Source organism: Diceros bicornis, chromosome 12 (assembly GCF_020826845.1).
Source record: "Diceros bicornis minor isolate mBicDic1 chromosome 12, mDicBic1.mat.cur, whole genome shotgun sequence".
Lineage (NCBI taxonomy): Eukaryota > Metazoa > Chordata > Mammalia > Perissodactyla > Rhinocerotidae > Diceros > Diceros bicornis.
Window position 1 is genome coordinate 2,544,723 of NC_080751.1, and position 16,310 is coordinate 2,561,032.

The 16,310-nt window shown below is 39.4% G+C and overlaps 1 protein-coding gene across 2 annotated transcripts in view; it reads left to right on the plus strand.

The window, feature by feature from the left end:
* Nucleotides 1-12,808, plus strand: part of LOC131411739 (immunoglobulin kappa light chain-like) — a 244,851-nt gene extending 232,043 nt beyond the window's left edge. The window contains exons 5-6 of one of the 2 annotated variants that reach the window (XM_058550720.1): nucleotides 9,024-9,074; nucleotides 12,277-12,808. In XM_058550720.1, the coding sequence (XP_058406703.1) occupies nucleotides 9,024-9,074; nucleotides 12,277-12,599 (374 nt within the window). In that variant the 3' untranslated portion in view covers nucleotides 12,600-12,808. Of the gene's footprint in view, nucleotides 1-8,059; nucleotides 8,419-9,023; nucleotides 9,075-12,276 lie in introns of those variants that run through there. The other variant, XR_009221639.1, reaches the window with a different exon arrangement.
* The last annotated feature ends 3,502 nt before the right edge of the window (nucleotides 12,809-16,310 follow it).

Consider the following 16,310-nt stretch of genomic DNA (forward strand, 5'->3'; position numbering starts at 1 on the left):
TTCTTCTGAGAACAGGAACGAGGCAGGGTTGCCCACTCTCACCACTCCTGTTCAACATAGTACTGGAGGTTTTGGCCAGAGCAATTAGGCAAGAAAAAGGAATAAAAGGAATCCAAATAGGTAACGAAGAAGTGAAACTCTCACTATTTGCAGATGACATGACTGTATATATAGAAAACCCTAAAGAATCTGTTGGAAAACTATTAGAAACAATCAACAACTACAGCAAAGTTGCAGGGTACAAAATCAATCTACAAAAATCAGTTGCATTTCTGTATGCTAATAATGAACTAACAGAAAGAGAGCTCAAAAAGATAATACCATTTACAATTGCATCAAAAAGAATAAAATACCTAGGAATAAATCTTACCACGGAGGTGAAGGACCTATACAATGAGAACTACAAGACATTATTGAAAGAAATCCATGATGACATAAAGAAATGGAAAGATATCCCATGCACGTGGATTGGAAGAATAAACATAGTTAAAATGTCTATATTACCTAAAGCAATCTACAGATTCAATGCAATTCCAATCAGAATCCCAATGACATTCTTCACAGAAATAGAAAAAAGAATACTAAAATTTATATGGGGCAACAAAAGACCCCGAACAGCTAAAGAAATCCTAAGAAAAAAGAACAAAGCAGGAGGCATCACAATCCCTGACTTCAAAACATACTACAAAGCAATAGTAATCAAAACAGCATGGTACTGGTACAAAAACAGACACACAGATCAATGGAACAGAATTGAAAGCCCAGAAATAAAACCACACATATACGGACAGCTAATTTTCGACAAAGGTGCTAAGAACATGCAATGGAGAAAGGAAAGTCTCTTCAATAAATGGTGTTGGGAAAACTGGACAGCCACATGCAAAAGAATGAAAGTGGACCATGTGCTATCGCCATTCACAAAAATTAACTCAAAGTGGATCAAAGACCTGAAGGTCAGACCTGAAACTATAAAACTCATAGAAGAAAATATAGGCAACACACTATTTGACATTGGTTTTAAAGGAATCTTTTCAGATGACATGCCTACCCAGACTAGGGAAACTAAAGAAAAAATAAACAAGTGGGACTCTATCAGATTAAAGAGCTTTTATAAGACAAATGAAACCAGAATCAAGATGAGTAGACAACCAACCAGCTGGGAGAGAATATTTGCAAAACATACATCTGACAAGGGGTTGATCTCCATAATATATAAAGAACTCACACAACTGAACAACAAAAAAACAAAAAACCCGATCAAAAAATGGGCAGAGGAAATGAAGAGACACTCCTCCAAGGAAGATATACAGATGGCCAATAGGCACATGAAAAGATGCTCAACGTCACTAATCATCAGGGAAATGCAAATCAAAACAACACTAAGATACCACCTCATGCCCGTTAGAATGGCTATAATCACCAAGACAAAAAACAACAAATGTTGGAGAGGATGTGGAGAAACAGGAACCCTCATACACAGCTGGTGGGAATGCAAATTGGTGCAGCCTCTATGGAAAACGGTATGGAGATTCCTCAAAGAATTAAAAATAGAGATGCCCTATGATCCAGCCATCCCACTTCTGGGAATCTATCCAACGAACCTGAAATCAACAATCCAAAGAGGCTTATGCACCCCTATGTTCATTGCAGCATTATTCACCATAGCCAAGAAGTGAAAGCAACCTAAGTGTCCCTCGACTGACGATTGGATTAAGAAAATGTGGTATATATATACAATGGAATACTACTCAGCCATAAAAAAAGACAAAATCGTCCCATTTGCAACAACATGGATGGGCCTGGAGCGTATTATGTTAAGTGAAATAAGCCAGAAAGAGAAAGACAAACACTGTATGATCTCGCTCATATGTGGAATATAAACCAACACATGGACAGTGAAAACGGGACTGTGGTTACCAGGGGCAGTGGGGGTGGGGGTGGGGGGTGGGCACAAGGGGTGAAGGGAGTCATATATATGGTGATGGACAAACAAAAATGTACAACCCAAAATTTCACAATGTTAGAAACCATTAAAACATCAATAAAAAAAATTGGACAATGCAAAGATACAGAAACTCAAAAGTCAGGGCCTAGTTGAGAAGAGAGTTCAAAGGAACCTGAGTAGAGTTTTGTCAAGGAGAGAAACTTCGTCAATAGTTATATTTTTGCCTTATTTTCAAGTTTTGGATAATTTAACAACATTTATTATAGCTTATGACTTTTCTATTGAGACACAGCCCTTCCACCTTGTTTTGTATTTATATTTATCCTACTTTTCTCTTAAGTTTTTATTTCCTTTTGCTGAATTTTGCTAGATTGGTTTAGTTTTCTTTGTCCATTTTTTTTTCTGCTAGTGGCTTGGGAGATTTTTATCTCACTGCTCTAGAATGCATGTTAAATTTACCCCTTTTTATTTCCATCACTATTCACCTGGCCTAAAGGGTGAGTGCCAAGCTCATCTTCCACTCCTCACCCACTCCATCTCCTGTCCTATCTCTGATAATTCTGAGGTGTGGTTTTTCCAGGGCTTTGTGGGGGAAACTAGTATTGGCTGCTTCAAGGGCCCCTCCTATTTTTCCAATGGAATGGAAGATTCTAGATTCCAGTTTCTCTATCAATTCAATCACATAATTTAAATCTTTGAGGTTTTCCAAAAATTTTTATTCCTGCTAATAGAGCCCTTCATGATCCTCCAACCGTGAAATAAATTTTTTCCTATTTTTATATTTCTTCTATCACTGCAAAGGGGATTTTGAGAGAGTGATGGACAGGTCCACTATAGTCAACTTAAAATTTCAAATTATTTCTTGGTTCATACCTGTCCGGTTTTTGTTTTGCTTTGTTTGTTTGTTTGTTTTCCTGTTCATCTGCCCTCTTCCTGCCCTCCCCTCTTAAGTGTGGAACTCTAGATCTCAGCCAGGATTATCAGGACACTTAGGGGATGGAGGGTTGACAGAGAATGGGATGATCTGTGCTTCTTCTTCCCCCAGGACCAGACTAATGGGCCTTAAATGTGTATGCAGATGAGGATGAGAGGGAGAGCCAGGAGCCAGCCTAGTTTAATCCCATTTAGAACACAAAGGAGCCAATTAAAGGAGGATTCCAGTTAAGATTATGGGTTAAACACATACATTCGATCACAATACCCCCATGTTTAAAAACAAAAACAAAAAAATATAAAATATAAAAAAAATTTTAAGAATATCATTTTAGAGCCAGCCCTGATGGGCTAGTGGTTAAAGTTCAGCGAGCTCCACTTCTGAGGCCTGGGTTTGGTTCCCGTGTGGGGAACCACATCACTCCTCTGTCAGTAGCCATGCTGTGACAATGGCTCACACAGAAGAACCAGAAGGACTTACAACTAGAATATACAACTATGTACTGGGGCTTTGGGGAGGGGAAAAAAAAAAGAATATTATTTTAAAGAAATAAACCTAAAAGGACAGGAAGAACAGGGCAGGAGGCAACCGCAGGAAAATGTTCAGTCAAGTGGTAACCAACTTAATTGAGCCACAATGCTGAACAGAAGTGCTAGTGGAAGTAGAAAGCAGAGGGAAATCGAAATCCTTCTGAGATGGGATCGAAATATTCATATTGAAGACATGAGGCAGTGTCTAGCAGTGGGCAGGAAAGGTCCAGAGCCCAGGCCCTTACCCAAGATGAGCAACATTGGGGGGTGTGGGGGAGACAAAGTTCGGGGGGAGGCGCAAGGTGCTCAATGCTGGGCCTCAAGTAAAGTAGAGGGTCCGTGTGTGACCCGAGGACTTTGACACCAGAGAGGGCAAAAAGTGTTCAGAACCAATCCTGAATTCATGGATTTCACAAATGCATTCTGAACTAGCCTAATCACAGTAGTTGTCCATGATGGGTTTCTCTGCAGTATGATGAGGGAGGACAAGGGTTGGATGCCAAATACTGTAGACTGACAGAGGTAGGCAGGGAACTCCAGAGGGGATCATCACTTGTGTAATACCAGCTGGAAACCACAACACTCAATATGTAAATCTCGGTGGCCGAGCCTCTCTAAGGGTAATAAGCCCTGACACAGTTGCTGCTGTTTTCTCTTTCACTCCAGGAAGCCAAAAAATACCTGCATCCTTAATGTCCTCTTGGAAACAAGATGAGTGTCTCCATTTTCCAGAGCAGGACTAGAATCTGGGGTCATGTTTATGGCACACACATTTGCACATGGTTGAGCAAAGGACTTTGCTTCTCCCAGCACGCCTTTCTTCAGAGATGAGTGGAAACAGACACAACTCCAAAGCAGCAAAGAAGCGGCGATTTCTCAAGTGACCTTGTCTGTCTCCCTCTTGCCCAGCTAAAGGGGCCAGCCTTGCCATGGTGGATTCAGGACAGACATCTTCTTGTGGCATTCTAGCCAGAAGACCAGCAATTGATGAGGTTCTAAGCACCAGTGAAGTGGACTCCAGAATTTCCTCCTCACCTTGTGGGATATCAGCTTAAGTCAAGTACAAATGACAGACATTATGATCCTAAAGAGGAGTCAAGCTGAAATAAAAAAGAATCACCTACTTTGGACTCTACCGTGATTGATGAACTGGAAAAAATATTGAACTGCAGGCTTCAAGATGGATTATCGGACACAAATATTCCAGAACCAGGTAGGGAAACCACCATTCCTCAAACTTTGCAAAGAGCAAAATTGTGCCATTGTGTCTCAGACACACTGGGTGATTTACTGTATGTTACTGGTGTGAGGCAGACCTCTCCAAAGAGGCTGGCTAATTATGATAAATAAAAAACAAAAATGATGTTTCTTGAAATGTTAGACCTGAAGAATATTGATAAGATAGCTTATCAATAGTTTTCAGGATGATGTATAGATGTGTATTTAGTGTTTCCCTCTCTCTCTTTCTCTCTTTTTTTCTCTCTCTTTCCTCCACAAGCAGTTTAGAATTTATTCTAAGAATCTAACTTTGTTGGGGGCCAAATGGGAAGCAGTTTCAGTGATGAGTTTTTTCGAATGCTCCCCCCAAATTTCTGTTTCCATCACTCTTATACAATAAATCCAAGAACATCTCAGACTAGTTTATGGACATTTTGCTTTTCCTCAGTAAATCAACCTTATCAAGGTGCATCATGGACACTTTGCAGAATGGTAAATCCTGGCAGATGCTTCTGAGACATCCTTTGCCTTCAAATAATGAACCACACACATGTTAATGATCTCAACTACTTTTCAGTGATACATTTTATGTTACAACAAACATCACAACAACCATTCCTATCAACTACTGTGTGTGATCAATAAAATAGATTTTGCCACAATTGTTCTTATGATAATTATCTTTTACTAATAGCAAACACTGTTTTACAATAGTCACTCAGTTGCACTCTTCACATTAGATCTCCAATTTACTCACTTAGGAACATATATCCCTGTATGGCCATGTCATCTTTTTCATCCCTATTTTCCAGCCCCCACATCACCCCCTATATCTCTTACATCTGTAAAAGAGTATGTCTTATACAGATGCAGGAAAACGTTTTTGCATTCTCTATTTAAAGAATTATAGAAAAGTATTTAATTGACAAAGAAAACTCATACATACGTATATATCATTTCAAAATTATATTTATATATTGCATATGAATTATTGAGAATTCTACTAGGCAAGGTCAGAGTTCACTTTTTATCAAAATTGGTAACAGCCTAATTATTTCTGAAAACCACAAAATGAATGTATTCACATAATCTAAAAAATCAAACACTCTACAATATACAGAAGGGTAGGAAGAGAAAGTGTCATTGCTCCTACTCCTTCCACAACAACCTACCACTGTAATCCCAGGAGATAACTACGAAGCACAGTTGTATTTCCTTCAGGAATTAGCCTCTACTGATATCCATATATATTCAATTAAAATGGGACCATAATCTTATACAATACATACCATTCAGTGGCCTGTATTTTCACAATCAACTTTCATGTGACTATATGGAAACCTACAGCATCCTCTTATTGGCTGCATTGTGCTCCATTACAAAGCTGTATCATAATTACTTTAACCAAACTGCTATTGATGAAGATTTCAGTTATTTTCCATTTTTTCACCTTTTAAACAACATTTCAATGAACAGACTTGTGTATACAGTTGAGCACACTCTTCTACTCATTTCCAAGCCTAGGACAGTCTAAGAGGTTTCCTTTTCCTTCCCCCATCCCAGCATTTTCTCCCATGCATGCTGCTTCCATTGAGTGACTTTACTCCCAGTGTCAATTAAGTGTATGAGCTCCAAGTTCAAATCCTAGCTCTGCCACTCACTGTTATGAACAAGTTACTTAACCTCTCTGCACTCAAATTTCCTCATATACAAAGTAGGGGATAATATTAGTTTCCAGTTCCTAGATTTTGGAGGATAATTAAATGTGGTGATCCATGTACAATGTCCAGCACTTTGCAAGTGCTCAATAAATGTCAGCTTTTACAATTGGTATTACTTGTGTCTCTGCAGAGAAAATCACTTTCTATCCTCTTTAGGATCCATGTTGACTATGTCCTCAGTCAACTATTTTGCACACTTAATTTCCACTTGCCACTTTCTCTCCTCTGTCTACCTCCAACTTGATTCCTCTCTTTCCTCATCTTCTGGTGAGATCCACTGCTGATTTTGCTATTCAAGGCAACTTGCAAATATCCCAGGGAAAGAATCAAGAAAACCTACCCCTAATCTTCAGAATTACAATTCCAATTTCTCTTATAAAACTTACAATTGCAGTGATCAGTCTTATATGGGTCTATTATAATTTATCATCTCTGATCTATTATTAATTTTCAACTATTTGTTGTTGGGTTTTGTTTTTCATTGATTCTGCAAATGTTTGTTGAGCATTTGCCAAGTGAAGATACTGGACTGGGCCCTCCAAATACAAGTCAATGAAATATCAAACAGCTAACAATCCAGTAGGGTAGAAAAAGTCTACCAGCAGATAAAAGCAATTAGATGGTCTATGCTCAATGACCTGCCTCTGTACTCTGTAAAGTCAGGTCAATTGCTGGCAATAATCCAAGAGAAATTCTCTCTTGAATTGTCTTGAAAGACAGTTAGTTGTTCACAAGCTAACACAGGTGAGCAAAGGTGTTTCCAAGCAAAGGGAGAGTTTTGTAAAAGCTGGAGGCCATAGAAGAACTGCAAGGAGCCTAGGATGGTGGGAGCAATGTATGCTGAGGTGGGGATGGAAGATTAAGAGGGAAACAAGACTGCAACAAGTGAAGCTGGACTCAAAACAAAATGAGGTCTTCAGTGTCCTTGATGGGGTTACTATGGAAACACCACAGCATGCCATGATTCCCTGGTAGCTCCAAAGTCAGCATGCACCCGGTTCAGCTCAATGAGACATGGTGGGTATGCCTCTGAGCTCTAACCTGTCCTCTGACAACTGACAATCAGCCAAGTAAAGTCTACTTTTCTACTCTATTGATCTTTGTTTTTGTTTCATATGTCATCTCTAGCTTAATTCCAAAATACATTTCAAAGTAAGACGTGGGCCTTGATTTGATATACATTTAGTCAATCTTTTTTGAAACAACATCATGGTAAAGGAGAGGTTCAAATATGAAGACATTCTTTAATTATTATTAGCTGAGAGAAGCCAAAGAGTTCCATAATTACATTGAATGAGATTTATCATTTGCAAATCCCCCCACCCCAGGAGAAGGTATAAAGAAATGCAATCTTTTCAAATTGTGTGTCTTTCTTCATAATTTACATTCAGCTTACTCGCCAAAAGAATAAATAAATAAATAAGAAGCAGCCCAGATTTGGTATATTGCTAAAGAAAGGGATCATCAAGCCATAAACATAAAAATATCATCTTCTAGGATTTTAGATCTCACTGAAGAAAATAAACATCATCTGTCAGGGAAGCCCCAGGGCTTCTACACCTGCTTAAAAAGGGAGTGAAGCTTCAGCAGCTGACCTGGGGCTCTGTTCCCTTTCGGTGAGAAGGGTTTTTGTACAGTGACACAATGGAGAGCTATTACTGTGGTGGACGTTCGGTGCAGGGACCAAGCTGGAAATCAAACATGAGTAAAATCCAAACTTTCCTTCCTCAGTTGTCTGTGTCTTGTGGTCTCTGTGTCTATGAACTAATCTACAAGCTGACTCTTTGAAACCAGGATCTGACATCGTCTAGGGCAAAGATAAAGATAAAGTCTGTAAACAAACTTGAGAACTGATTGCATATTTTCTGTGGAGAACAAGATTCAGTCATTGAGTGAGAATAACTTGTTTAAGTGAGAATTTCAAAAGTTTACTGGGGAGCATAACCAGATGTTCTGAACAGAGCCTGGCTCAATTGTCAGAAAGGAAAACTCAGTTTTTGTAAGGGAGGGAGGTTAAGAGGAACCACTGTGTATACACGTTCGGCCAGGGGACAAAGCTGGAGCTGAAACGTAAGTACTTTTTTCAACTGATTCTTTGCTGTTTCTGTCTAATTGATTTGATTTTTGTTCCTTTCTGTGTGTTTTCATTAGTTAGATGTCAGGGATAAAATAAATTTCATTCCCAGATTAGGGACAGAGGAGGGAAAAATGTTCCACAGGAGGCTAGCCAACAGGTAATTTTTAAGATTTCCAAATCAAAATAACTTAGTTGGGGCAGGGGGCTTGCTGGCCTTTCCGAGCAGGTTTTTGTAAAGGTGGAAGTTAAGGGGAAGTCACTGTGGTTCACTTTCGGCCAGGGGACCAAACTGGAGATCAAACGTAAGTACATTTTGCTCATTATTCATGAGGTTTTTGTCCCGTTGTATCATTTGTGGAAGTTTGTGACATTTTGGTTAAATGAGCCATTCCTGGTAAGTAAATGGCAGAAAAAGTAAATAGCAGAAAACCAGAAAATAGCTAACTTTTAAGCTAAGCAAACAGACCAATTGTTGAGTTTGTGAGATGAGTAGGATTTGTGGGGAGAAAAGGAAAGAAATAGCTGGATTTTTCTCTGAATTAGCCTTTCTCACATGATTGGCTTCAGAAGGAGGTTTTTGTTGAGGGGGGACAGTTAGATCCCTCACTGTGGCTTACTTTCGGCCAGGGGACCAAGCTGGAGCTCAAACGTAAGTGCACTTTTCTAATCCTTTTTCTTATCGAGTTGTGAAATTTGGGGATTTTCATGTTTGAGATATGAGTTGAGTTCAATTCCAAAGAAAATGGGATTCTTCCAAAAATCAGATGGGTAAGAGACTGAAAATCAGTTGGTCTCAGGGAAGAGCAAAGAGCTAGTTAGTTGATGTGGCATGTAAATTGCCAGATTTTCTCTGTATCTGTGAATCTAATGAAGTTAGCAGCAAAGAGGGGTTTTTGTTGAGGGAAAAGTAATTCGGCTAATATTGGATCACCTTTGGCCAAGAGACACATCTGGAGATTAAAGGTAAGTAATTTTCCTGTATTGCCTTTTAAAATTGGGTCTAAATGCCAGCATTGATTTTCAGAGGCTTAAGTGCGAGTTTTGTGGAGATGGGTAAATGACAGCATTTCAGATTTATCATCAGTCTCAAAAGTTAAACTCAGCTCCAAAAATGGATTTGTAGACAAAAAGATTAATTTAATCTAAATTGAATGACTCAAAGGAAAAAAAATTAGTGTAAATGAGAAAGGAACTCTTGCGGCTCTAACGAGCAAAAGTGAATTAATTTTCATTCAGTTTTGCCAAATATTGTATTGATTTTTGCTCGTCCTGTATGATACAGAAAAGTAGAGAAATGTATTTCTTAGTCTGTTTTCTCTTTTCTGTCCGACAAATTATTTGACAAGATAACAATAAAAATCAATAGGATGCACTGAAAAATCAGTAAGTTAGGAAAGTATACCTGTTTGCCACATAAAAGATGCAGCATAATTGAGAATTAATAGCAATGTCATTTTTAGAGTCTAAAATGAGTGATAAACTGTCAATATTCAAAAATTTTACAGATTTTATATCTTGACAGATATCTCCTTTTTTTAATCCAATTTCTATATTAGACTAAACTTGATCTTTTATAAAGATGGTTGTTCTCAAAAGGTCAGTTTTGAAGAAATTTGTTTAAATGAAGGAAAATAAAATAATTTCATTTTATTAAATGCCCACGCACTTGTAGAAGAATAGGAAATATTTTAATATGTTCTTTTATTTGTGTCAGTTATTACGTGGCCATGTTTTTATATCGCCAAGGAAGCCGTGGCACAGCTAGCGTGGTTTGCAGACCTCATGGCGATCTTTTTTCGTGACTGAATGACTTTCGTGGCCAGGCCACAGTGCTCGTGTGTCAGTGCGCCTGGCCGCTAAAGGCCACAGCCTCTCCCCGTTAGCCGGTTGAACTCCGCTGTGGCCTGCTTTCCTGACACAGTGATACAAATAATGCCGCTAACGGAAGACAATAGAAATATGGTGGGCATTGAGCTAACATGGTAAAAACAGAGAGAAGCCTGATTTGTTAGAGATTTCAGGAATTAAATTTGCATTCATTATTATATCCTCTTAATGGAAATTCCATTAGGGGCCTACAAAGAATTTAAAGATTTTTTTTTCAGTGATATGTAATTATTTCAATATCCTCTCATTGAATGTATTTAAATAATAAAAGCTCAATCCAAAAGAAAGAAATATACATAACTCTTTCAGAGTAAAATCACTACCAGGAAAAATCTAAGTTAAGGCCGTCTGGCCACTGAGATTTTGATCACATTAAACACCATTAAGCCATATTAACTGATAAAAAGTTAGATAAATTTGTGATATGTTTTTCATTTTTAAAAATTTAGTGGCTTGGGTAGGATTATATTTCAGTTGTACAAAATATCTAATCATATATAAATACCATTAATAAAAACTTAATATAAACATATTTTCCAATACTTTCATTCTGTGATAGAAAACTTTTAATCTGGGTATTTCAATCTCCTACCCTCTAAAATAGTTTGGTAATTTGTTGCTGTTGTTTACTTCAGCTGATTTAGAAAGTGATGCTTAAGAAAGATTATTTTTGATCTGTAGCAATTTGACTGGACCGTTTTAGGGCTATTTTAAAACTCTTTTAAAACTGTTTAAACTAAGTATGATAAACTATTTTAAAATTATTTTAGGGCCTTTTAAAAACTCTTTTTTAGTGCATTTTAAACTCCATTAATAGCTAATAATATGTTTTGCAAGATCTTCCATATCAGATATACTATTTTTTAATATTTTAATGCAGGGTAGAAAATTTAAAGGTATCAAGGATTCACCCAGATAGGAGTATTTTCCTAGAATATTTCTCCTCCTTTTTTTCTGGAATTTATGTTATTTTTCTGCCAAGTCTATTTTATAAAATTCTCTGAACAAAATTGGTAATGACGGTTAAAAGAGAAGAAAATATCAAATTATAAAAAGTTCAGTATCTTCTGTTGAACTGCTTGGTTAACATGGAGGTTAGCTTCATAAAAACCTGTTCACTTATCGGGTGACTTCTCCCAGCAAAGGATTCTTGATTTGTTATTTTAACTCTTATTCTCTGACCTGAGGGCCTGAATGCCCACAGAGGGGGATTTCCAGGAGGCCATCTCGCAGCTGTTCAAGGTCAGAAGTGAAGTCAGCCGGTTCCTCCTAAGCAGGTGTCCAAAATTACAGTTGACTTTTCCTGGTCTGGCTGAACATGGCCCCATATGGTGGCAGCATCAGGCCAGGGCCCGGATCTCGCTTTGAGGCCCTTGTGATGGGTGGGAGAGTTGCTAGCCTGACCACAGAGGGTGAAGGGGCTGATCCCCACCTGGGCACAGACTCAGGGCTTGGGGCCTACTCCGCAGAGTGGGTCTGGCCCCACCACGCCTAAAGGAAGCCCAGGAAGGGAAAGGCAGCCTGATGTCACTGCATAGTCCTAGGAAAGCCACAGGGGAAATTATCTTCTGTGTTACAAGGGGCCAAGAAGTGTTCTCGCTTCTAAACTCTGAGGGGTCAGATGAAGTTGCCTTTGTTTCTTTGCCTGAAGCACTGCATTTACTGCAGGAGACAGGGAACACAGTTAAAGGAAATAAAGGTGAAGTCAGAAAAGTATGTGAAAAAGGCCTTAGAATGGCTACAAAGACTTAAAACATTTTACCACTTTCTTAAGGGGTAGGGGCTAGAGAAAAACTCAAAATCATAGAGATTATAAATATCCTTCCTGGCCTTCCTCATTGCTACATTTACACAGAATAAGCATGCTGCTCTCTGTATGTCTGTCTCCTCTGGGCTCTGGGATTGCCCACAAGAGGAGAACTTCTCTATAACTTAAACACCATTCTCTGTGCTTCCTTCCTCAGGGAATGATGCTCAACCTTCTGTCTTCATCTTCCCACCATCTTCCGAGCAGTTAAAGACTGGAAGTGCCTCTGTCGTGTGCTTGGTGAATGGCTTCTACCCCAGTGACGCCAGTGTCAAGTGGAAAGTGGATGGCAGTGACAAAACCACTGGCATCCAGAACAGTATCACAGAGCAGGACAGCAAGGACAGCACCTACAGCCTCAGCAGCACCCTGACGCTGTCCAGTACAGAGTACGAAGTTCATAATACCTACGCCTGCGAGGTCACCCACAAGACCCTGAGCTCTGCCCTGGTCAAGAGCTTCAACAGGAAAGAGTGTTAGAGAGAGAGGCCCCCAGGCCCATTGCCTGTGCCTCAGTCACAGCATCCCTCCTCCCCCACCCAGGCCTCGGCCCTTTTCCCACAAGAGACCTACCCTTATTGCAGTCCTCCAGTCTCTCTCCCACCTCCATCCCCTTCCCCCTCTTTGGCTTTAATCATGCTAATATTTGGGGGAAAATGAAAAAATAAAGTGAATCTTTGCACCTGTGATTTCTCTCTCCTTCCTGATTTACTGGTTGTTATACATTGTTTTTCTAATTATCTAGTTTACCTTCTAAGGAACTAAATAGTGAGTTGCCAAAAAATACACCATCATTTATAAAAACCATCCTCCTCCATTCTACCCTACCTTACTGTCCTCTACAAGACACTCCACCATGAAACCCATAAGCCACGGATCTTCACTCCCCACTCCCCTGGGCTGTGGGAGGAGAAGTTTGCTTCTTTGTTTTCCCCTCTTCAGCAGGGGCTCAGAGTCCTTTCAAGGGTGACAGTTCTTACAATTACACATATTCTTCAATCCAGTTGAATCTAATTTACTGAAAGCAAATTTTTCAAAAGAAGGAAACAGCTATGAAGAGTGTCATTCATTGACACATTATATAAAATAAAACAACGGGAGGCTGGCCCAGTGGATAGCAGTTAAGTGTGCGTGCTCCGCTGCTGGCGGCCCGGGTTCGAATCCCGGGCACGCACCAACACACTGCTTGTCAGGCCATGCTGTGGCGGCGTCCCACATAAAGTGGAGGAAGATGGGCACGGATGTTAGCTCAGGGCCAGTCTTCCTCAGCAAAAAGAGGGGCGGATCCTCCTCACAAAAAAAAAAAAGAATAATAAAAATAAATAAATAAAACAAAACAATCTAGATAAACAAGCAATAGGGAAATGTGTAAGCCCATTATGGCACTTCAACTTAATGGAATATGATGTCTTCATTATATTTTTAAACATCTATTGAGGGTCTTCTATCTGCCAAAGACCACACCGAGAGCTTTCCACAACCTAATTTACTTCTCACTAAACTGCGAAGTTAAAAACATTCACTAAGATGTTGAGGAGGGTCTATAAAGCTGAGAGATGTTCACATGCTATAAGCCCACAATCCCACTCCTAGATGACTGTGTCCCTGTCCACCAAAAGACTTTTGCAAGAATTTTCAGAGCAGCTTCATTTATAAAAGCCAAAAACTGGAAATAATCCAAATATCCACGAAGAGTTGAAGGGGTCATTAAATTGTCGTTTGTTTACACATGGGAATGCTGTTCAATGAAGAGAACTAACAAACTGCAGCTGTACCCAGCAGCATAGATGCATCTGGTAAACATGACAATAAGCAAAAGAAACTAAACACAAAAGATACGTTCTATACATTTTCATCTATATAAAGTTCAAAACTGGGTAAAAATAAAATCAGAAATTGAGATGGGGATTACTTTTGGTTGAGGGTGGGGTGAAGTAGTGCCTAGGAGGAGATAAGAGGGGGCTTCTGGGGTTTTGGTAACATAATGTGTGCCACTTTGTGAAACTTTACTGAGCTGTACAGTTATGGTCTGTGCACTTGTCCATATATATATTCTACTTCAAAATAAGTTCACATAAAGAAATGTCTTACACTAAATTCACAGAGAAGAGAGTCTAAGAGGAGTGAGTAGCAGGTCAGGGCCACACAGCTGGTAAGCAGTGGGCCCAGGATCAAACCCCTATCTAACTCTGCTCTCTTGAAACCTATACAATTCTGCCTTCCAGCACTTAAGGTGCTGCACAGAACAGAGGCTCAAATATGCTACCTCCATCTCTGCCTCCATCTGGCTAACTAGGAGCATAAATATATAGAAATGGAATGGAACAGACCTTCAGCAAGGGTACAAAGGACAGAATTAACCAGGCCCAGATATTGGGAACCCATGTATGAAAGGCTATATGTTTGGGAAGTAGGGAGTAGGGGCATGTATAAAACTAACTTTGACTTTCCTCCCCCACTTCTGTGTGGGCACCCTGCCTCTCCTCATCCATCCAACAAACATCTACCGAACACCTTTCTCAGCCTACATTCTGAAGGAGGTACAGAAGTTATTAAGACTGTGTCCTTTCCCTCAATAAATTTATAATCCAGTTTTTCTACTTTTTTCATTTCCCTTGTCAGTACTAGAGCAGTGGGAAAGGACAGTCCCAAAAAACCAGATAGGGCAACAACACTGTCAATCTACCTCCTGAGAATATTCATTATTATCAAATCTTTGAATCTTTGGAGGTCTGAGTAGAGTTCACAAAGACTCAATAACATCTTTCAAATGACATAGACTTGCTCACCCATCCCTGGGGATGAAATTCAACAATCGAGGGCTGTCTAATCGGGCTATGAATTCAAAGCAAGGCCCTTCTCATAAAGCAAAACTCTGAAGCCAGACCCACTATGTGAAGGTAGATGTTGTGATTGAATTTGAATTGTGTCCCTCAAAAAGATATGCTCAAGTCCCAACTCCTAGTACCCACAAATGTGACCTCATTTGGGAATAGGGTCTTCGGAGATGTAATCAAATTAAGATGAGGTCGTACTGAAATGCTAGTGAAGATGCAATGAAACTAGGTCATTCATACATTGCTGGTGGGAACATAAAATGGTACAGCCACTCTGGAAAATACTTTGTCAGTTTCTTGAAATACTAAACAAAATGCACCTACCATGCGACCCAGCAGTTACACACCTGGACATTTATCCCCAAGAAATGAAAAATTATGTCCACACAAAAACCTATACATAATTGTTTATAGCAGCCCTACATGTAATAGCCAAAAATTGGAAACAATCAACATGTCCCTCAATAGGGGAATGGTTAAACAAATTATGATACATCTATACCATGTATACTATGAATACTATGTAGCAGTAAAAAAAAAGTATTGATACATGCAACTACTTGAATGATTCTGAAGTGCATTATATTGAGTGAGAAAAGCCAATCTCAACAGGTCACATACCATACTCTTTTTATGTAACATTCTTGAAATGACAAAATTATAGAGATGGAGAACAGATTACTGGTTGCCAGGGTTTAGGGATGGTGGAGGAAAAGAGAGTGAATGTGACTATGAAGGGAGTAGAACAGGGAGATCTCAGCAGTAATGGAATAATCCTGTTTCTTGATTGCAGTAGTTACATACATCTAGACATGTGATAAAATGGTATAATACTATGCACACACATTGTCCCAATGTCAGATTGCTGGTTTAGATATTGTACTATAATTATGTAAGAAATAACCGTCAGGGAAAACTGGGTGGAGGGCACACCAAACTTCTCTGTTCTAGCTTTGCAACTTCCTGTGAATCTATAATTATTTCAAAACAGAACGTCAAAAAATAATAATAATAATATGAGGTCAGATTGGATTAGGGTGGGCCCTAAATCCAATGACTGGTGTCCTTATTTGGAGAGGGAGATTGCAGATGCAGAGACACACAGGAGAATGTCATGTGGTGACAGAGGCAGAGACTGGAGATATGCAAGCTTAGTAATGTCAAGGATTGCCAGGGATCCACCAGAAGCTAGGAAAGAGGCATGAGATAGCTTCTCCCTCAGAGCCTCAAGAAGGAACCACCTTGATTCCAGACCTCTAGCCTCCAGAACTGTCAGAGAATAAATTTCTGTTGGTTTAAGCCACCCAGTTTGTGGTACTTGGTCACGGCAGCCCAAGAAAACTAGTATAATGGG